Raw genomic sequence first — 24,490 nt, forward strand, 5'->3', positions numbered from 1 at the left:
CCATTCTACTGAAAAACGAATTTGTACCCACAAGCTGGGGTGGAATGGCGGAAATTTGGTGATTACAATACCAAGTATCTTCATATATTGGAAAAAATAAAGAAGTCTAGGGGGAAGATTTCGACCCTTCAAGATTTGGATGGGAGTTGGATGCATGATGAGTTTATTCTAAATGAGATGGAAAGGTCTGCGTTTCTTTCAATTTTTCAGAGTAAACACGAGGTTTGTTCTCGTCACAATTTGTTTCTTAGTGATCACCCCCTTTCGGCACAAGAGTCCATTACTCTCAATCATCATATTTCTTTGGATGAAATTCACTCAATCTTGTTTTGCGTGTCCCTTATCAAAAACTCGAGTCCAAATGGAATTCAATCAGTTTTCATCCAGCACGTTTGGGGAGATTTAAAAGATATTATGCACTTCTTTATTAATCAGCGTTTTATCAATGACCGTGAGAGATAAACAAATCTTATCTTTGTTTAATTCCTAAAAAGATTCTCCCCGGACTATCAATGACTTTAGACCCGTAAGGTTATGTGACACCATCTTGAAGCTGGTTACTAATATCATTGCGTCTAGAATTCGTCCATTACTTTCCTCTACGATTAACCCTCTTCAATCTAGCTTTGTCCTTGATAGAACTATCACTGAAAATATCATTATTGTGAAAGGAATGGTCTATCTCTATAGTAAAGCTAACAGAAGGGAAAATATCATGGCCCTAAAAATTGATCTTACAAAAGCTTTTGCTTCACTATAAGGAGATTGTTAAATCTCCCCGAATCAAAGAAAATCCCATACTTTCTAACTTAATATAAATTTCATAAAAATCTGATTTTTTAAATAAGTTTCAACAAAATATTTTAATTGTTTAAAGTTTTCAATTTTATTTAAAAGAAACCGATTTTTCAAAACAATCTTTAAAAAAAATTCCAAAAATTACATATTAAAATGTATAATGCTTCTATGATTTTATTACCCAAAAATAAATTTTGGATTTTATAAAATTACTTATCAAACATTTATTTAAATAAATAAATAAATAAGTTCAAATGATTCCATCTAAAGTGATTTTGAAATTAATTTAAAATGACGTTTCAAGATAAAATTTAAAATTGTTTTAAAATAATCATAATAAATGCCTAAAAATATAGAATATTACATACGTGGATTGACTCAAATTTGAGTTCAGCCTTGATTTGAATTCAAGTTTCGAGTTCGCATTTTAAGTTTTCAATTTTAGCTTAATTCGAGATTGCTACTAGGGATGGCAATTGGGCGGGGCGGGTGCGGAGGATGGTACCCCACACTCGCACCCGCATTAAATTCTCATCCCCATCCCCGCCCCACCATCCATTGCAGTGGGAAATTCTAGACCCACCCCCGCACCCGCGTGATATTCACTTCATCCCAGCAAAAAATCCACCAAAAAATCTGCCATACGCCCATTATAGTTGTCTATTTCACAAAATCAGAATATAATATAGTAAAAGATAAGTTAAAATACATTAACAAAGGCAAATGTTTTATTACATTTCAAAAGTGTCTTCAAATAAGTTAGTAATATATGTATATAAATAGAATTTTAATAATAAATATACAGGGCGGGGGTGGGGCGGGGCGGGCGAGGATGGGACGGGTATAACATAAAATCCACCCCCGCTCCACCACCCATTGCGGGTACAATATTAATCCCCATTCTCGCCCCATCCCCGCCAAACCTAGACCCATCCCCGCCCCAATTAGGCGGGGATGGGGCGGGTCTCCTACTTGACCTGCCCCATTGCCATCCCTAATTGCTACTACTCATGATTTTCTCTCTCTTCTCACACACGCGCGTTTGGAACTCTCAGTTTGGACTTTGGCATATGTTTTTAATGTATGAAATGACCAATTCACCCTTGTTGGAAATCAATAACAGGCCAACAGCTCCTTAGCTCAGGACCCTCACAGGCTCACATCCACATCTGAAAGACTGAAACCCACATAAGAATCTCAGAAATCATAAAAATTCAACCAAACTCCTTACTCTTGTAGTCTTGTCTCTCCACTTCCTCAGTCAGTGCGTCGCAGATGGCAACTAGCCCTGGCTCGTTACTAGTGGTTGCTCGCCGTGCCATTTTGAGCAACACCCACATGACAGTGTTTCTCGGCCAACACCAGGGCCCACCTGCTCTCTTTGTTGCGCGCCACATCTTTGCGTTGCGTATCTCCGCCGCCGTCAACCCTTCGCGGCGACACCATAGCGCTGCTCCTCTTGCTCAAGGTAAAACCATTCTCTATATAGCCGATTATTGTTTTAGTAACACCAATTGATGTTGTTGATTTTGGCATCATATATCCAAGCTTGCACCAAATGGTGAACTATGTAGGTTACAAGGTTTCCGGCAAAGCTTATACGGTAAACCGGGAGTATGATCTTAATGCAAAGTTATGGGAAATGGGTGTTTTAGTTGGATTTTTTTTTTGTGACGAATAAGATGTTAGGAATTAGAGGAATTATTCACAGTATCAGAGTAGGAATGAAACTCTTAATTATACAGCAGATAAGACTAAGAGTCCAAATGCATTTACAAATCACAGTGTTTGGAACCTGAAATGCTTAGGAAACATTATTCAACTACTTCTTATTAACGATTTTCGTCCAAGTTATCATCAATCAGGAAATTAGATGATATTCTTGTTATGTTTTCTGACTAAAGTGCTGTAAAAATTTCTGCTACGAGTTTCCTGTATGAATGAACAAGACACACTCTCTAGGCATGGGCTTTGACATTACCTTATGGTGACTGGTGTTGCAGTCCATCAAATACACGTCTGTGCTTAGGTGCACAATCAGTCGTACATTTTGCTAACTAGACTTCATAGTCAACATGATTATTAGATTATACCTAATAACCTTTACCATGTGCCTAATTCTTTGCGTATTTACACGCTTTACAAGGCATTCGTTAGCGACACTATCTAAAGCCTCATTGCCACAAATGTTTCATCTCATATTCTCATGTATAAAAATCACACTTATTCCTAGCATGTCTTGAAACCACTAAAATAGCCTTGGTGAAAGTCATTGATTTATGCTTAAGACTTGTAGTCTATTGATTAGTAATTTTTAACCAAAAATTCTTCTTTAGTTTTAGAACATGCCTTACGTTGGTTAGGGCTCAGCGTGGCTATGTGGAACTTGACACTTTGTCTCACCAATGTCTCTTATTATTTCTTTCATTGTTAGGCACGGTCGCTGACTTTCTCATCTTCAGTTTTTGTCAGGTTGAGATGTAGGATATTTTGGGGTAATTATGTGGAAAGATTAACCATAAATAAGTGGATATAAGAACTAAAGTGTTGCTCACATCTGAATACTAAACACACTTATATTATTTAGTGATATAACACTCTTACATGAAATTGATAAACTCACTCTTTAACAATATCTCTTCAGTTACAAACAACTCTTGTAATAATACTACTACTTAGTACTACTACTTCACAAGGCTAGGAACACTTGCCACAAGCAAATACCAATGCTATTTATACTAGAGAATGTTGCTATTCATCTTAGAGCTTTCACACACCAAGACTCTTATTGTCAAAGTCATAGGGCTATGTTTATAGGAGTGGTAATAGGTGGATTGAAAATTTTCCCCAAGCATTAAATCGGCAGCAACAAGTTTTTACCAAAGAGGAGAGAGAGTGGACGGTGGAGCTATTTCAACACTCCCCTCAACGTCTACTCTCTCTTAAAGTTAGTCTAGAGGTCATACCAAGTTGTTTCCGAAACTTTTCGAACATCGGTCCTCCAAGATCCTTTGTGAATTTATCCTGTTGAAGTTCATTGTCACTCCGTAGAAACAAAATGATAATGTACCTCCACATTTTTGTCCTTACGTGAAAAACAAGATTTTTTGCTAAACGTATCGTAGATTGATTATCAGAGCGTAACTTGATTCCCAGATCAATTGGCTGATGCGGTTTCTTGAGTAATTGCTTCAAACGCACACAATCGTCTGTTGCCATAGCCGCTACTCGATATTCTGCTTCTGTACTTGACAGTGACAGTGAGTGTTGGGTGTCTTTTACTACACCAAGAGACTGCTCCAAAACCCAGATTAAATACATAACCATTGGTTGACCGACGTGTGTCAAGATCACGAGCGATTGCCAACTTCAAACTCTTTATCATTGCTGTACAAGATACCATAGTCAATATGACTTTCACGTACCTCAATATTTGTACTGTCAAACACCAGTTTTTGCATAAATCGACTAATCACAATCACCGCATATGCAATATCTGGTCTAGTTAACGTGAGATAGATAAGACTTCCCACCAAATGTGGGTACATGGTCACATCTTTTTAGAATTTTTGCGTTGGACTGAACATCGCTTTGCTTTAAAAATGTTTTAATTCTTAAAGCTGCTTCATTTGGAATCGTACTGAAATATTAGCTCTTGTTTGTCAAATCTCCTTTTCAAAATCTCTTCTAACATATACAAGAACTATTGTCAACTTTCCATCTCCACCTTTCACAAATAAGCTCGAATCAACTGGTGCTATGGAATAACCACTTTGTAACAGAAACTCCGCTATCTGCCACGCGCGTGGTGCTTGCTTCAGACCATAAATTGTCTTCTTCAACCTGCATAATGTGGATAAGACTGACTCTCGAACCCCTTAGGCCGTTCCATGTATATGTCTCTATCCAACTCACTATATGTAGAAATGCATTTTTAACATCCATATGACACAACTTCTAAGAATTACTAACTACAAGTTCTAGTAAAAACGTATTGTAGTAATTTTCGAAACCGGACTAAATGTTTCATCATAGTCTAGCCTATAATGTTGAGAAAACTCTGGAGCTACAAGTTGGCCTTGTACCTTTCAATAGTACCATCGAGTCTAGTCTTCACTTTGTGTACCCATTTGCAAGAAATAGGTTGAATGTCTCGAGCATTTGGCACTAACTCCCAAGTCTCATTCTAGTGCAGAGCTTAAATTTCTTCTTCTATGGATTTTCTCCAATCTCTGCTTTGAGCTGCCTCATCATGACTATTGGCTCTTTTACATTTTCGACCATTGCAGTATTAATTGATTATGGAAATGGCTTTTTTTTTATGATATTTCTATGATATACTAAGGGTCCTGGGTGGCACATGCCCCCCCCCCAAAAAATTAATTTCCTTTTCTTTTTTAACGTCAGGCACAATTTTACATACAATAAGACTAATACGCGCGCAATAAATTAATTCAAAGCAGCCTTACTCCAATGGTAGAGACTATCACAACGTATTGCGTTCTTGTACCTAAGACGCGAGTTCGATGCTTCAACACCTAATACCAAATCCTTTTTTTATCTTTCTTTTGCTTGATGATTTTTTTTATTTTTCTTTTTAGTCCCTGCTCTTTCTCCTCCTTTACCATTTTTTCTTTTCTATTTTGGATTTTTATTTCATTCTTTTGAAAAGTACCCATTTCTTTTAATTTTAACTCTAGTCTTAACCATTTTTTTTTTGTGATATAATGATTATTCTCCTTCTGTTTTCAAATAAATTCAACAATTTGACATGTACACTATTGGTATATTAAGTATGACGAAAATTTATTTACAAATATTTAAAAATTAATTTTACTATGTAAAATTTTGGATTTGTCTCTATGTACATTTACTAAATTATTTTCAATGAACTTCTTGAAAACTTTAGGAACAAATAATGAAAGATATTAAAGGTAAGATTCGCTTCTGTTAACAAGTGTAAAGGTCAATATGTTGAATTTGCAAAAAATAAAGATAACATTAAAATATCGATATAATGAAGGTACATCTAATAAATTACTCAAATAATATAATGTAGTTTTCTTATAGTTAAAACTGAACTTGTCATTTGTGTATTTTGATCATTGTCTATGTACTTGGTTTAGTTAGGAGTTAGGACCCCCCAAATCCAAAATTCTAGATCCGCCCTGATGATACGCTCCTATTTGCCATGGATTTCTTTGATACGCTCCTATTTACCATGGACTACCACCATCTTGACTAGACTGACCTTCTCATTTCTCGTCCATTTTTTCTTGAAGCTTTTCCTCGATCTCCTTGTGGTGACCATGAAGATGATGCTTCATCAAACACCACATTTCGTGACACGTGACATTTTGTTGGATAACAACACCTCCAACCTTTTCTCAGATCATCATTACCTACAAAGATACAACGAATAACTTTATCAAACTTGCTACGTGTATGTATAGGAACAAAGACGTAATAAACACATCCGAAACTCGAAGTGTTGGCTTTCATCTTCCTTAGCTTCTCAAATGGTGAGACAAAATCCAGTCTCGTATTAGGTAATCGATGTGTCACATGTGCTGCTGTTTTCATACACTCAACCGAAGGACGTGGTGGTACGTTCTTGGCGTGCAACATACTCGTGCATGTCTGAGCAAGGTGTCGATTCTTTCTTTTTGAACAAGTGAACTAGCGCCTGATCTTGCAAGTATTGCGAGAATTCTATGGATGTAAGCTCTCCTCCATTTGTCGGTATGTAGACAACGAATTTTGCCACCAACTATTTTTCTAGTGTTTCCTTAAACAGTTTAAACTTGTCAAATGCTTTAGATTTCTCTTTATGAAATTGACCCGACATATTTTGAAACATCGTCAATAAAGGTGATCATGTAGCGTAAGCCACTCATTGAATGTTGTTTTCCTCGATGTTACCTTGACTCGGTTAGGACTGAGGAGTGTCGGGTATGGGTGTCGATACGAGTGTCTGGTACCACACTTCCACAAAATTAGGATACAAGGACTTTTTTTGAGATTTGGACCAAATACGGGTATGGGAAAATTAATATTTTATAATATAATATTCCCTCCCCACAATACTCTTGACACTTATCAAGACACGTAGTTTTAGATGATAAGTTGTTGTTTGGTTATCAATTGTTATTTTATTGAAAAGTAGATGTGATAGGAGTTAGTAGTTAGTAAAAATGTTATTATTTTATTATGAGGAGAGAGATGTGGGCTATGATTAGAGTTGGTAGGTAATAAGAGTGGTGTTATTTTATTTGGAGGAGAGAGAGTGTAGGCCAATAGTTAGAAGGTAGAATAATTAAAATAATAGTGGGTCATATCCCAAAATAGAAGTGTAAAGAGTATTTTGGGACATATAAAAAAGGAAAGTGTAAAGAGTATTTTGGGACGGAGGAAGTATTTAATACTAACTTTAAGTTTTATAATTGTCTATTTAATATCTATAATATAACAATAAATTGAGGTACTTGTTTAGAAAGAATAACCACCAAATATCGCTGACAATTTTTCTACCTCAAACTTTTTTCTGAATTCACCATATAGCTGTGTCTTTCTAAAAAAAATACATGACGCCCTTAATGATTAATGGTGGTTAACTCCGTTAGTCAATAACGTTAATTAACTCTAGAAACCCTAATTAACCGCCGTTAGTCATTAAGGACATTCTAATGTACTTTTTAGAAAGTCAGGAGTATATGGTGAATTCGGAAAAAAAGTTAGGGTATCTGGTGAATACAAAAATTTGTCAGAGCTATTTGGTGAAAAAACTGTAATATATAACAATAAATTGAAGTAGGTGTTTAGAAAGAATAACCACCTAAAAGTCGTGTTTAAAGAAAAGAAAGCAAAATAGAAGAAGAAAAGGAGAGGACAAGGAAAAATAAAAAGAAAAAAGAAAAAGGAAAAGAGAAACAAAAAGTCATGTGGCCACAAAGGATAAAAAGAAAAAAGAAAAAGAGAAGCATTGAAGATCGAAGACAAAGAAGATACGGAACCTAGAAGTGAAGAAAGAAGCGAAGAAAAAGAAGAAAGAAACTGAGCGCTGATGGCGGCTTCGGCGAGTTCGAAGCTCCTGCTGACCGTGAGGTAAGTTCTCCTCTTCTTCTCCTCTCCTGTTCGCGTTCGAATTAGGGTTTGACTTGTCCGAGTGCAATATGGAGGATCCGACTCGTATTTCATACTCGAGTCGTTGTCGTGTTGTACTGACGCGGGTATATAAGCAAAAACTGTCGAGTCCGGGTTTTACTGGATCGACACATATGTGCGAACCAACTCCAAAGGTTCCTTTGAATTGAACTTTGAATCATCATACAAAAGTTGATGTGCTTTATCAAATTGACATCCAACACAAATTCCTTGACATCTAGTTGAGGAGGATCTTTGAGCATCCATTTTTTCTTCATGACCTTGAGCTTGTTGTAGCTCACGTGACCTAAGTGTGCATGCCATAAATCAGCTCTCATTTTTCCTCGTCTGGTCTATATATGTCGTTTGAGAGACATCACGTAGACTGATTCTAAGACGTCGTCCCTCCAAGATAGGAGAGGAACTTCCTTCCATAGTCGTGTACACCTTCACGTCACAAGAGCCGAAAATAACATGGTTTTCGGATGCCGTCAATTGCGAAACTGACAACAGGTTCTTTGTCATACATGGAACATGGTAGGCATTATCCAACTTGCTTGTTACTAAATCTTGGAATCACTACTGCCTTGCTAATATGGGTTATTGGCAATTGTGAGTGAGTTGTTTGCAATTATCATAACTTGACCACGCTTGTACTCAGACATGAAATTTCTCTTTGTTTCCAGCCATGTGATTGGAGCGACCAAAATTGATGATCCAATTATCTTTATAATTGATCACCTTGTCGTTGACTACGACAAATGCAGCTTCCTCTGGTTATTTGCTGTTTGGCGACACTACCTCCATGTCGAAGATATAGGGTGCGTTCTTTTCACATGAAACTTATCTGAAGTGAACATATTAGACTTGAACTAAACTGAACTTATAAGACCTAATTGAACCTGATTCAACTTATCGGACCTGATTGAACCTGATTGGAACTTATTGGATCTGATTGGAATTTATTGACCTGATTGGAACTTATTAGACCTGATTGAAAATTATTAGACCTTATTGGACCTGATTGAAACTTATTAGACCTAATTGGAACTTATTTGACCTTATTAGACAAGAAAATTGATGAGTAATAACATAAATATTACCCCAAACGTAAATATTGCCTCTCAAAATTTATTATGAAATAATGATTATTAAAAATCGCCCTTTAAAAAAATAATTATTATTGATTATCTCTTATGATAAACAATTTAACAAAAAAAAATATACTATTTATATACTTGCCTATACACAACTTTCATCACTAATATATCTAATAGTCTTGTTTTGATTTCATAAAACACTAGTAGAAAACCAAAAGTTGGTTAACATTTATTGCTAACAAATGAGAAATTGCCTCATATGGAAAAATTTATCTCTAGCTCCACTTCAGTTTTATGACTAAAGTAGTAGAACTCTTTAACTCTCACTCCTTTTTCATTTACTTAAGGTAGTAGAATTCATTAACTCCTTATTTTTCACTCCATTTTCATCTCTCACTTGTTATATCCGAAAAAATTCATCATGAAGACTATGAAGAGCTATACATTGTAGTACTTTCATTAATTTTTTCAATAATAACATAATCAACTAATAGTAATATAAATAATAAAATAATAGACAATAATACAAACATTTAATAAAATAATAGACAATAATACAAGTATAATACAATATAATCATTGTGGTACTTTAATTATAATTTTAATAATAACATAATCAGCTAATAATGATATGAATAATAAAATAATGGACAATAATACAAATGTTTATTGATCATTGACTATTTGGACCTTATTGGAACTTATTGTACCTGATTAGAACTTATTGTACCTAATTGGAACTTATTGCACCTGATTGGAACTTATTGCATTGGAACTTATTGGACCTTATTGGAACTTATTGCTCTGATTGGATCTGATTGAAACTTATCTGATCTAAACTGAATTTATCTGAACTGAACTTATCTAAATTGAAGTGAACTTATTGCACCTGAAACTTAATTTACTAAGGTGAAGAGAATGCACCCATACTCCTCTTCAATTGCGTAGGATGCTTGTACGTCCCACTCGACTTTACTCTGGCTTCCATGTTCCGCCGAAGTTGTAGCATTCCCTTCTGTTAGTTTAGACTAACAACCTCGAGCATAGTGTCCCTTCTTCTTGCAACTATAACACACAACAGCTCGTTGTGTTTGATTTTTCTCATCTTTCTTGTCTTGTTGTCGATCTTGTCGAGCTCCCCATGGATAAAAGCCTCCTCTATGTTGTCCTTTTCTGAACCCCCCTAACTTTCAGTTTGACTTGCACGATCACCTCCAGACCTCTGATTTTCTAGAGCCTCCTGGTTTCTCTGCTAACACATCCTTAAACTCTATTAGAGATGGTTGTGTAGCTCAACCTCGGATTGCCGTGACAAGACTATTATATCCAGGCTTTAAGGCGTGGACAATAATCATGCGCATCCTCGTCTTTGTGATGGGATTTTCAGGATCTAACTTTGTGACAAAGTTTTGACTTTGTTGAAATACTGATTCAACGTCATATGCTGCTAGATAGACAACAACTCATTCTCAGAGAAGGTGAAGTTGAGCATTGTTCTTCTTAGCGAACAAAGCTAGAAGGGTCTCCCACGCTTCTGATGCGGTATATGAACTCGTCCTCAACGGTTGCCGCTAGCACGTACATTGCTCTTCCGACCCTAATCTTCTACTTCTTTAACTCTTCTGGATCGGTTGGTATTATAACTTCGCTACCATCAACTATACCCCAAATATCTTGTCTCAACGAATAGAATTGCATATGTGTGCTCCACATAATGTGATTTCCATTGTTGAGTTTCTCTATATTATTAGATGAACTAGCAATATCCTTCATTTGTGACTTAGTGTTGTCCGGCAATACACAAGTAAGCTTGGTCCTTGACCAACAAGCTTCATAGTCCCGAAATGTGCACTAATGGAAAGTCACCTCGCAATATGGTCCTCGACCGTTAAGATAGCTCTGCGATATATCGGTCCTCGACCAATAATTTTGCCAAAAAATGTTCCCGAAAAATTTAAAGGAACGAATGACTCTTAATACCAACAACAAGATAGTCTGGGGTAATTATGTGGAAAGATTAACAATAAATAAATAGATATAAGAATTAAAGTGTTGCTCACATCTAAACACTAATCGCACTTATATTATTTAGTGATATAACGCTCTTACATAAAATTGATAATGTCACTCTTTAACAATTTCTCTCCCCGTACAAACAAATCTCGTGATAATACTACTACTTAGTACTACTACTTCACAAGGCTGGGCACACTTACCACAAGCAAATACCAATGCTATTTATACTAGAGAATGTTGCTATTCGTCTTACAACTTTCACACACTAAACTCTTATTGTTAAAGTCATAGGGCTATGTTTACGGGGGTGGTAATAGGTGGATTGAAATTTTTACCCAAGCATTAAATAGGTAGTAACAAGTTTTTACCAAAGAGGAGAGAGAGTGGACGGTGAAGCTATTTCAACAGAGAAAACGTTTTATCTGTCACCAAGAAAAGCATTGCTTCTTTAAATTCAATTATCTCATGTCATTGATGCTGTTTGCTTTTCTTTTCCTTCGTGATTTTTATGTCGTCCATTAAATTCTCAAGGGAGGATGTTCTTTCTATCTGTGTGTAGTGAAAATGATTTGTGTTGCAGCCTTTCATTGATCAAACATAACCTCTTACCTTGTTACTTAGCTCTATACTTGTTTCTTAAGTGCTTTTATCAAATAATGAGGGTCACGTCTGTACTATGCAATGCTGAAGCAAATTCAAACTCTCATTTTCTAACAACATAGTCAGAATCTCATGTAAAGTCAAGGAAGTGTCGATGAGCAAACTACTCGTATCAATATTATAATACTTCTTATTAGTGAAGCCATTAGCATCATCGCCTTACCTTCGATCCTTTAAATTTAACAACATAATCAAATTATTAATGTTGTAAATGTTTCCTTGCAAATTTTGCTCTTCTTCCATCTTGAAGTTCAATAGATTTTCTTCAAAGAATAATGTGCTAGTGATCAACTTCAATAATTAATTATTTTTTATTCATTTTCATCCACATCACTTGAGGATTTTAGAGGTTGAATTGGAGCATAAGGTACTTGATCTTGCAAGATTAGAGACAAAAGAATCACACTAAAATAATATATTTTCATATTGTCCCTCTCATTATCCTCCATCTTTGCTGGTTCTTCATATCCCTAACTCTCGTGAAGGGCTTGTTGCGGAAGGTTCTTACACTGTGCTTGCATGATAAGTTTACTTTCTCTATGGTTCTACCGCAGCTAGACTGACATAGGTCTCATTCGAGTCTGTCATGATCTTACCCAGTGAAGAAATAGTATTGCAAATTAGGGAAATTCTACGTGATATTATGGGAAAGAGTACAACACTTTATTTATACTCAATTTAGGGTACAAACTTGTTTCTTATTACACCACAAATGCACTAAATTCTTCTTGAAGGACCGATATTTTATGCCCAACCACACAATTATAGAACAATCTCTAGTTTAGGAAACATAAGACACAAAGAGAAATCTTTTGAAACACATTCACTTGGTGCCATGCAACTAACAGCAAAAAAAGTAGATAGCCTCATTCAGCTCTAGAATCTCTGAAATAGGAATCATTGGAAGAAATTTCTAGAACATAACACATGCTCCATGCTTGAGCTCACCAACACAGATACTTGTGATGTGTGTAACGTTGCTCCATGATGGGGGTGGTCGATCAGTCACTAGGCTAAGTGAACACGCGGCTAGCTTTTGCACTCTACTCCTCACCTTTTTGCCAATGTAGATTTCGGATTATATCAGAAGTGTTCAAAATTCTCCAAACCTTTTCTTTTTAACCAATTCATGATAAATTCATGAGGAAGTTGCATCTCTTTGGTATCTATTTTGAAACTTAAAAATTGGTTTATTGCTAAAGATACATGGACTTACCCTAACAAATAAGATACATGGAATTAGTTGTATTAAACGACTTAGCTGAACGTGATTTGCTCAACCCTCGTGATTGTTAATTTCAAAACAAAAAATTATATGTGGGAGTAAAATTAAATATGAAAGGCACATGTGGTTATAATTTCTTGTAACTATTTTTTCTCTAGCTAACTTTCATATTCACCATGTCTTCTTGAAAACCGGGTATATATTGAGTGTACGGGTGTAGTTGTCACTTGGGATGCCTTTTTGTCCACCTTGGGAATGGATGTACTTGAGTCTGAAAATTAGAAGCAAAGGGGAAAAGAGTCTCCAACTTTTTCTTTCTTTCTGATTTACCCACTCCATATGTGTTTGCATGTGTGCGTGTGTGTATGCGCACTCGTGTGTGGTGGTATTAGGTTTTGTGAGAACCACCCTTATAATGAGAACCATCTTTATTGTGTGAACTACAAAATATAGCTGTTGAATCATGTGAATCAAGAGTCAAGATATGTGCATAATGCAGGCATAAATCTTCATGTGGTAGTGACTTTACTGTGTGTCTGTGCTGCGTGCAGATCATGTGAATTAGAGTCAAGGTATGCCTGCGATGCAGGCGTAAATCAAGAGTCAATATTTTTGAACCAAGAAATTAATGACATGTTATTGCTGGAAAAAAATTATTTTTATTTTGCTGAGCTGGTCTAGAAAATGAGAGGCTTTGCAAACTTTGATATAGAGAGTTTCATTGTTCTTTTTGATGTGAATTGATTATATTTCCATCCTAAGATGAGGAGTAGTCACATTGTAGCGTAGGTTTTCTTCTAGATAAAGGCAGATCAATCTGCTGCTTTTGATTTTGAAAAGGACTTTCTGGTTGATCTAGGGTTACGCTTATGCAATAAAAATAAATAGGAATAATTGTTTTTAATAAGTCAACCTTTGGTTGATCTTCTCAAAATAAGTCAATATTTTGATTATCTTAGAATAAGTTAACCTTGTATCTACTTTGCGGTAAACGAGTTAATGACGTTGAAATTATGATACGTGTCACATTTTAGTAGAATGACATTGTGATTTAACTCATTTATAGCAAAACTAGATACAAGGTTAACTTATTCATAGTTTATCGAAAGGTTGACTTATTTTATGAAAAACGCGCAAAGGTTAACTTATTACAAATAATTTTTCCAAATAAATAGGGTAAAAGGTTGAAGATTCGAGAATTAGTTTGAAGGGTTAGGGTTTCACATCTGCAAAATTTTTAAATTAGGTCCGAGGTTCAATCTGATTTCATGGTTTTGCAATAGTTAATGGTGGGTGACTCAAATTTAGTGTTTAGGCTACTTAGCCAGGCAAGTTTCAAGAGAAATTAATGATCTGAGAAGATAATTGGGGATGCAGCTAGGTCCAGCAATGAGAATTTAAGGGGGTTGGTGGTGTGGGTGGGCGGAGTTGCTAGGTTGAGGATCAACAGTGGTATTCCACAGTGGGAAAGGTCTGGCCCCATTAGCTAGCTAATTGATAAATCACGGGGACTTTCCCACAAACTCAAATTATTTTCATTCATCATTGCTAACATGCAACTGAAGATCAATGTACTATTGAGCGCCATTCAAAACCATTGATGTTTTTCTTTAAACATCCAGTACTAATGTTATGACATAGAGTAATGTTTTAAGTTTGAAAAATGTTATGATGGCTTATCAGGGTAGGACTTCTTGAGAGCTTTCTGAAAGATGCTGTGGGTCGTAAAGTGTCAATGAGTGTTTGGTGCCCCCTTGCCTGAAATTTAGTAGTTTGTTGTCAAGCAAAGTGTGATAGACAATTAACTTTTTATTGTCATGTTGATCCAGAATTAGCTGTGACACGGACAGAAAATGCTATGAGTATAAGAGGAGTCCCCCTGACTTTATTAGCCTCGGAGAAGGAAGAAGCCAAGGCTGTTTTGACATTATTCCTGAAAAAACAAGGATTGGGAAGTGCAGCTGCATCACGAACCATAAACAAGTCAGATCTTTTTATTGATCACCTCGTGTCCCAGCTTCACTCCATCCATAAATCTCGGTATCTCGTAGGTTTGCCTTCAGTGAAACTACCACATCTATAGGTCAAATCCACTTCTTCGTTATATCTATGAGGCAGTTGCCTGATAAAAAAGGTTTACTTGTTTTTGTATACCTTGCAGGTAGAGAGCTGACAACCCTGGAAATAAGAGATGCTCTTATTCCTTACCTTGAAAACCTGCTACAAGAGCATGGAAGTAATCTCGTTGATGTAGTAGAAGAGTTTCCAAATATGCCTGTTAAAGAAAAAGTAGCAGCAGAAGTTGTGTCTCCTAATGTGATTATAGATTCTAAAAAGCTGCCTGATTTAACTGTCAAATCTCGAAAGCTTAAGGCTATGGCTCGGGTTAGTGGATCTGTCCCAACAGATCAGCTTCCCCAGCATGTTCTTTATCTGATTGATCTTGGAATGGAACTCGAGGACATCCAGCAGGTTACTCGGAAGTTCCCAGCTTTTGCCTACTACAGTTTGGAAGGAAAAATCAGGCCTGTGGTTGAGTTTCTTCTTGAACTTGGAATTCCGAAATCAGAACTTCCTATCATTCTTCGTAAGCGACCGCAATTATGTGGAATCAGTCTTTCTGAAAACCTAATACCTACCATGAAGTTCTTGGAGAGCTTGGGTCTGGACAAGGAAAAATGGGCAAAAGTGATATACCGCTTTCCCCCCCTCCTTACTTACAGCAGGCAGAAGTTAATGTCAACAGTTGATTTTCTATACGAAATGGGTCTCACAGTGCCGGATGTTGGCAAAGTTCTGACACGTTGTCCAAACATTATAAGCTATAGTGTAGAGGAGAATTTGCGGCCAACAGCGGAGTATTTTTCTTTGCTTGGTGTAAATGTGGCTGTGGTTCTGCAAAGATCACCACAGACTTTTGGGTTAAGTATAGAGGGAAATTTAAAGCCCGTGACAGAATTTTTCATGGAGAGGGGATATACTTTGGAGGATTTAAGAACCATGATTCAAAGGTATGGGACGTTGTATACTTTTAGTTTGGAAGAAAATATGATGCCGAAATGGGAATTTTTTTTAACCATGGACTATCCCCGGTCAGAACTTGTCAAGTTTCCCCAATTCTTTGGCTACAGTTTGGAAGAGAGGATTAAGCCTAGGTATGCTCTTGTTAAGCAGTATGGGGTAAACTTGCTACTGAACCAAGTGTTGTCTTTATCAGATGGTGAACTTGATAAAGTTTTGAAAAGAAAGTTGAAACAAAAGAATCTGAAGGAAAGCCTGTAGACTGTATTGGTGTATTCTTTTTGATGGCTTCTCATATAGGCGGTTTTGTTAGTTGACTGGAAATATGTTTGATTTGAGGTAGTAGAATGTCATGTTGGAATATGTACTTTGTAATTAGTTCAGTATTCTTTAAGAGCGAGGAATTGTGAACAGAATGATCAGACTGTTCCACACAATGGGCATTTTTTGCTTTCTGAATCTTGTTACAACGTTGATTGTTACTCCCTCTATCTATTGGTAAATGTATACCCAAATATGGGATGGAGGGAGTTCATGTCTAACTTGCTCTTTGCTTATACATGAACAAAAGCATTGCTCTCGTTTCTTCATGGTTTATTGGTTCCATAAGCAGGGACGACTGCAGTATATGTGCAGATCCAGCTGTCATTGGGTGGTTGGTATATACGATGCTTGCACTGTCGATTCCAGTCTTTAGATGCTGAGAATGATACTGGATTATCAAATAAGGGTGGGTTATACTCATGAAACATATGAATTTAAGCAGTTCAGGGCTGATTCGAGCAACTACCTAGTATCTACTAATGATAAGGCGCTGTCTTTGTATTTCATTGTCTTTGCTGCTGATATTCTATGTCTGGATTAGTATATGCTTTTTCACTTTTCTTTTGTTTAGATATCTTTCAATTTCAAATTGCTCATCGTAGTTGTTTGTTTCCCCATTTTGGTACTTGCATCAATCTGGTATAGTGAGCAAGAGTCTTCAACTTGTTTAGCAAAGGTTAAAAAGAACGCTCGACTGTTTAGAGTGGAAAAAGGCTGTTTGGGGAACTTATCTATACTAATATATTAAAAGGCGTGCGCAAACAAGAAACGGTGCCACGTGGCACTCTTCCTAAGGGAGTTTTACTCCATGTAATCTACAACAATTTAAAAAATAGAAATTGCGTAGTATATGTTTTGATCCCGAAATCTCAGGAACATATACTAAACTCTTAACCACTAGACCAGATAACATTTAGTGTTATCATCTTAATTTATAATATTAATAAATGAAAATTTTTCTTATCCGGGGCTTAGCCCGGGCATAATAACTAGTTCTCCATTAAAGGGAGCTAGAGAGGAGAGTCGCATACCAAACGAATTTTACCAAAATAGTCCATTCTCATATGTTTAGGGGAGAATACTCCAAATACACTATACAGGAACATCTTATTAGCACAATGTAGTGAAGTTTATGTGTTAGGTCAGTATGAGTGTTGCTAGAGGAGATGCATCTTTATATAAGAGATTACTCTTAAGGCAAATTATTTGAGCCATTCACTAATCACTACCAATTTACCATTAGCGTAAGTTATGAACTAGCCAAATTGATAATTTCGGTAAAATAGCAAACTGCTCAAATGTAAGTTAGTTAAAGATAGATGAAAAAAGCATTTAAAGCAGGATCGTTTCACAAAATTAGGGGTTCTGCGTTAAAAAAAATTATAAAGATATAAATATTTTTGGTGAATAGGGAGAGACATAAAAATTATTAATGGAGTTTTTCTTGGAGAATAGGAGAAGAAAAAAAACACTAAATAAAAATTAATCTCTTTAAATTTTGCATCTAACATTACACTTGATAAAATTGAAAATAAATAGTCTGTAATTAGATTTAGTTTTTTTTTGTATTCCTATAAGCGGACAATCAATAAAATTGGACCCTTATATTTTTCGGAATCCTATACAGTTGCTCACCCTACATATGACTTTAACCACCTCTAATCTAAAGTTTACTAGACAATATGATGAACAACTGCTAATTGCCAAAGAAACATTTTAGGAATAGAGGAGTATCTTTCTCTAATTTTTTCACCTCAAAATGTTGGGATGAAAGTGGGAGATTCAATATGCATAGTAAAAAGAAAGAATGTACTTTATTCAAATTAATAATATCATTATTCATTTGTTTTTGGCGCATAGCTTATTGGAGAGTTGTACTATTTCATACTTATACTACTATATAGTAATTGTCTTGTACATTATTTTTGATCAGCACATCTATAATTGTTCTATTACCTTAAATAGAAAAGTTACCTATCAATTTGTATGATGTCGAGCCATTTTCTGACTACATCTTTCTCATACTTTCTCTATGCATATTCATGTGATGTGATGTGATGTGATGTGATGTCTCCACTATCTCGTAGTTCTACTTTATCAGTTTTGTTGTTCTTACGATTATCCTATCTAATCCTAAAATCTACATCACCTACTATCTATTCTTAATAAGCTCATCCAAACTACCATGATAATTATTTGATGAAGAAGAGAGTACTCCCTCTGTTTTTTTTATCATTCCTACTTTTATGTACGCGTCTTCTAATGCACGTTTTAAAACTTAAATATCTTTCATTATATATTAGTAAAAATTATAACGATTGAATATTAATAAAGTACTAATTGAGACGAATCAAACAAGATCCCACATGACTATGTTTTTTCTTATAAATTGAGAACATTTGAGAAGATTCTCTCTATGCATGAATAGTGTCAAAATTCCAAGTGAGAAAGATAAAAAAAAACAGAGGGAGTATTTCATTGAGGAATAAGATAATAATAGTTATGATTGAAGATAATGGTTTTTTTTTTATTGAGATTACGTAAGGTTTGTCATTCATAATGTTTTATATTTGTTGTGCGGTAAAAATTGACTTGTACTTCACCAAATTTAGGGATGTGACCACAGAGCTGAGGACATGTCCTGATTTCGTCTGCATGAACAGCAAGCACGTGGCAGAATTCAGTGTTGAACCAAGTCATAACCCGTTGGAGCAGTTGAGATAATTAAGGGAAACTCGCCATAAGTCTAGGAGATAGTTAGCTGGAAGATTTGTCATTTGTAACAACCAATAACCGTAACATTGGTTAGACTTCTTATTATAAATAGATCTGATGTAGCCAAGTATAAGGTATCAGTTCTCACTAGCATTCACTACTCTTACTCAACACTCGTGTATTCTTTGTCAAGCGTACTCGCAATAATACAATTTAAAGCCTTATTTATTTTTTAAGCTCTTAGATTGATTGCCTAACTATTATTGATAGATTGATCCTCCTTGGTGAAATTTATCCAACACAATTTGGCGCCCACCTGGCGCATCCAGTCTAAAAAAGTGCTCTTTCGAAGTTCGTGTATCACAAAAATCCACTACATTACCATGGTTGGAAACATCCCTTCCTTTGTGGAAGAAATCTGGAAGCACCTCAATGAAAAAATCGATATTCTCCAGAAAGAAAATGACGTCTTGCGTGGCCAAGTCCAATCCGACGTCTCTATGGCGACTTCCTCTTCTCGCCACCAGGCACGCCGTAACATCGAAGGCGCAACCACTCGCCTAGATATGGATACCATCACCCCTCCTCGAAGTCTCCCTGCACCACAGAGTTCTCCCATGTTTACCCCAGTCATCTCGCAACATCAACACCTCAAGTGCCACGCCCTGCTGTCACTACTACTGCTATTCCTTTGGGCAGTGACTTCATAATGGTCGAAGATGAAACCCATCTGCTTGGCTCTAACCCTTTTCAAACCCCCTCAACATTTCCGATCTTTAGGTCATCATCTTGATCTGTGCCCAATGCACCACCTCGTCCAACACTCCCAATCGAACCTGTGTCACCTTCCCAGAAATTCTTCCACCTCTACCACCTCGAACTCCCTCTATCACATTCACCCAAAATGTACCCCCTCTGAGTCAACCTGCCAGTGTGCCCGTCACCCATAAAGTAGGCGCCTTAGCCTCCCATGTCCAGTCTAACCCTAACCTGCCGCCAGGGATGGACTTTCTTCAACATGTCCTTGGTAGCATGAGTGAAGTCATGGAACAAAAGTTTGCCCTTTTGCAATAAATGATAAAGGGATGGACTTTCTTCAACATGTCCTTGGTAGCATGAATGAAGTCATGGAAAAGTTTACCCTCTTGCAAGAAATGATAAACAACATCCCAAGGATGACCCCTGTAATAGCTGAGGTAAAACCAAATAGCTACGCTGACTCACCTTATGCAGATCATATTAATAACATTGACATTCCTAAAAGGTTTAGTGCACAAAATATTCAACTATATGACGGGACCATTGACCCCAACGAGCATATTGAGAAGTATAATGTGGGAAGCTAGCTTGTGCAAAGGACTTGGGTCCACCCTGTCTGGCCCTGCCTTAGACTGGTTGAGAAATTTGCCGAATGGCTGTATCACCTCATTTACAAAGCTCCAAACTATGTTCAATCAATAGTTCGCCAGTAGTCGAAAAGTCCATGCAGACTAGTGACCTGTACCGCATTGTCCAACACTATGGAGAAAGTCTTAGAGACTACATCCACAGATTCAACAGAGAGAATGTGTCCATTCCTAATTGTGACATCCCAACAACTATTGAGGCATTCAGATAAGGACTGTACGAAAATTCTGACCTCTACAAAGATTTGACCAAGTACCCGTGCACCAAGTTTGAAGATGCATTGAACAAAACTCTTGCTCAAGTTTGGATAGAAGAAGACATGGAAGCTAGAAAGGAGCCTTTTGAACCTGAATGGTCCAGCAGACAACACACGTGGAATCGGCGACGAGATAACATACTAAAGCCATATGACTGTCCAGCCAAGGACCATTATATTGCTGCAGTAGAAGACGAAGAACCAGAGTGGATACTCTCTTTCCTCTTCGCCTAAGTCCAGAATGGCCTTATTTTTCGACCTAGTAGATTCCTCGTCAACCTTGACGTCTTCAAGAGAAATTCCTGCAAAGAAACAAGAAGTGAGAAAATCCAAAATCGGAATCCAAAATCGGAATCCAAAATACATAATCACAATTCTTACCCTTAACCTTCCAGTTAGAAAGAAGCCACCTATTCTCTTCTCCCATAGAATCTATCTCCACAAAAAAATATCTGGTCATCCACCCTTTATCCTGTCTGTCTGTCTTCAAGATGAGAGGTTGTCGTTTTGTTCTGGTTGATAAACTAACCTTGCCTTTTCCCCCAAATTTTGGCAACATATGTGTATGCCAGACCCCCTAAAGAAAAATTAAACCCTAATTTTTCAGCTAAAATATCAGCGGAGACCAGAACTCTCCAGACCACGGGCATCAACTGGCAAGGAGCAACTTCAAGGTGAATGAGGAAGGACTTAATTAAAGGGGAAAAAGGAATTGATGCCCCATTCAAGAAAGGATACTCATAAAAGCAGGATCGCCCTGGTTTGGTCTAGTCAGCTCTATCACTCTAATGGGTCACAAAGAAAATAGTGGAAAGAGGGAGAATTCTTGAGTTGACAGGTCTTCAACATCGAAAGTGGAGAGAGAATTCAGTTTGGAATTTGCGGGTTTAAGAATGTCAGAGGGAATGAGGTTATGCTCGCTTTTGTCAGAAGAAGACGAGGAAATGTAAATCTCCTGGGCTATCTTCTTGGAGACATTACTTTTCTTTCCCATTTGGAAGAAGCGAAAAAGATTGAAGGAAGAACTGTAAAAAATGGCAAAAATGACAAATTACAGAGAGAAATGTTACCTGGGAGAAGCGAAAGATGGAAATATTGAAGTTGTGTTTGAAATGGCAAAGGTGGGTTAATAAATGAGTTGTAAAAATGGGAGATTGAAAGAAGTGTAATGATTGTTATTTTTCGAATAGAGAGACATGATGCAGGCTCCTTGCGTATTCCTAGGTGCAGTAATCACATCAAGAGGGTAGTGGGTAGTTGTAATTTCACTTTTGAAACTTCTGGCACAATTAATCAAGCGAAATTAGGGATAGTTGTTGTGCGGTAAAACTTGACTTGTGCCTGACTAGATTTAGGGACATGACTGAGGACATGTCCTTATTTCGTCTGCATGACCGGCAAGCACGTGGCAGAATCCAGCGTTGAACCAAGTCATAACCCGTTGGAGCAGTTGAGATAATCAAGGAAAACTCGCCATAAATCCAGGAGATAGTTAGCTGGAATATTTGTCATTTGTAACAACCAATAACGGTAACTTTAGTTTGATTTCTTATTATAAATAGATCTCATTTAACCAAGTATAAGTCATCAATTCTCACTAGCTATAATTCACTACTCTTACTCAACATTCTTGTATTCTTTATCAAGAGTACTCGCAATAATACATTTTCAAGCTTTCTTATTTATTCTTTAAGCACTTAAATTGATTGCCTCACTATTATGGATAGATTGATCCTCCTTGGTGAAAGTAACCCAAAACAATGTTCAAATTATATTAACTTCTTTCAATTAGATAAGCAGCTTTATAAGACATTGTAGTAAGTACCAATAAGTTCTTTTCACATGCACAATAATATCTTATAGACTTATACAAATTATTAGAATAGACGGTTATTAAAATTAGACGAATCCAATATTGAATTTTTCTAGCATGTCCATTTCATTTTACTCTAACTCAACACTATTTTAGTCATCCATTCTCTTCTCCTTCCTTTATTTTCTTCAAACTCGAACTAAAATAGTCAATTTCAAAAAATAACTCGCTACTCTTACTGAACGGATTAAATTAGTCACTAAATAGATTAAATTAGTCATTAAATGGGTTAGAGAATGTCATTACTGAATGGATTAAACCGATCACGAAATATATTAAACTGGTTCCTTAATAAATTAAATTAGTCACTTTATTAAAAAAAAACTGACATGTTATTTTTTTAATATTGGACTTGAGCCATGCCTAATTTTAAACTAAAATTAGATGATGACTTACAATACCAACTGATAAACTTAATACTATAAGTTAAAACAAGTTAAATTCATTTGAAATTAATAAACAATTGATTGAAAAGAGTATTGCTGCATTAGAATTCGAGTAGCTAAATTACATAAGAAAATAGTGTAGAGGCCAGTTAATCTAATTAATAAAGTCTCATAACAATATCTCAAAATTGGGATTGGATCTCATATTTATGGATGATTTTCTGTCACCTCTTATACCCCAAAACTAAACGTAACAATTCATAATAAGGGGTCGTTTGGTTCACTATTTTTGGGCTTCAAGAAACGAAATCAATTATTGATTCTCTTTTTTCTTGTTTGGTTCAACCCCTGCCTCATCAATCCATTAACATTACTTGATGGTAATGGATTCCCCAAATTTGTTACGTTCCCTCCCCTCAAGTAACAAAATCCATTACTTGAAGTTAATGGTTACCTTTTATTTTCATTCCTTGACTTGAACCAAATACTCAATAAAGATAACCATCTTTGTTATTATTCCCCTCCTCTATTTATCCATCCTTTCCATTCCATATCTTGAACCAAGCCATCCTAAGATAGTAGTGACATAAGATATCAAATGGTCCTAATAATGAAGACAGCTACCTTGTTTTGGGGTAGTATTATCCGTTCATGTTAAGGAATATCCGTATATGACGAGCCAGCCAATCGGAGAGTAACGAGTAAAATATTCAAGATACGAAGTTATCATTCTGCCTCGGAGATATATATCTATTATTCTATTTAGTATTCACTATTTCACTTATATAGTATCAAGTATGCTTTAAATCTGGCAAAAGGTTGTGCTTGCATCATATCTGTATTTGTATCATATATAAACAAAAACATGTTGAAAAATCTTTGAGAATAGCACCAACCCATCTAATAAACGAGTCGAGTTGATATGTTTAATTAAACATGTTGAGATATTTCAACATTAATTAACCCACTTCCTTCATGCTCGGTTCGTGTCGTGTTGTCGTGTGAAGTTATTTTTGGTAATTTTGAATCAATTTTTCTATATTAATGTCCTATATTTTGTGTAGCAATTGTGCGAATTGAAACCTAAACACGAACATAACTCATTTAGTAAGATATATCATGTCGTGTTTAACCGTTAAACTACAGAGGTTGAAAATACTCAGCACTAACCCATTTTTTTTCTGTTCATGTCTGTGTTATCGAGTCTTGCCAACTTTTCCCAGCTTCTATTATGCTTTGCTATGTACTTATTTGGCTTGTGTAGAGTTCAGATTAACGGTTTGAGCAAAAGTCACATTGCAGTTTTGGCTTGCTAATCCCAAAGATTCCTCTTCAAACGAAATAAATCATGGACTATGCGTTTTAGGAAAAAATTATACGATGTAGCATGTAGGTCTTAGTTATGCTGTTTATGAGCCAATCTTTTTACTCTTACGACCTATGGGTTCGAAGTTATTTCTTTTGCTTCTATGAACAATTACATTACAAGTTTGCATGTACTGCTTTTGATTTCGATTTAGCCGTAATTTTATAGCTTTATGAATTTATATTACACCAGTACACCAC

At 36.1% G+C, this 24,490-nt stretch overlaps 1 protein-coding gene across 1 annotated transcript; it reads left to right on the top strand.

The window, feature by feature from the left end:
* Positions 1–1,950: 1,950 nt before the first annotated feature.
* LOC104884030 (hypothetical protein) lies at positions 1,951–16,553 on the top strand. Its single transcript, XM_010668621.3, has 3 exons — positions 1,951–2,266; positions 14,772–14,993; positions 15,104–16,553. The coding sequence occupies exons 1-3, from the start codon at positions 2,074–2,076 to the stop codon at positions 16,222–16,224; spliced, it is 1,536 nt and encodes a 511-aa protein (XP_010666923.2). The 5' UTR covers positions 1,951–2,073; the 3' UTR covers positions 16,225–16,553.
* Positions 16,554–24,490: the final 7,937 nt, after the last annotated feature.

The sequence above is a fragment of the Beta vulgaris genome, chromosome 1 (genome assembly GCF_026745355.1).
Source record: "Beta vulgaris subsp. vulgaris cultivar EL10 chromosome 1, EL10.2, whole genome shotgun sequence".
Taxonomy (NCBI): Eukaryota; Viridiplantae; Streptophyta; class Magnoliopsida; order Caryophyllales; family Amaranthaceae; genus Beta; species Beta vulgaris.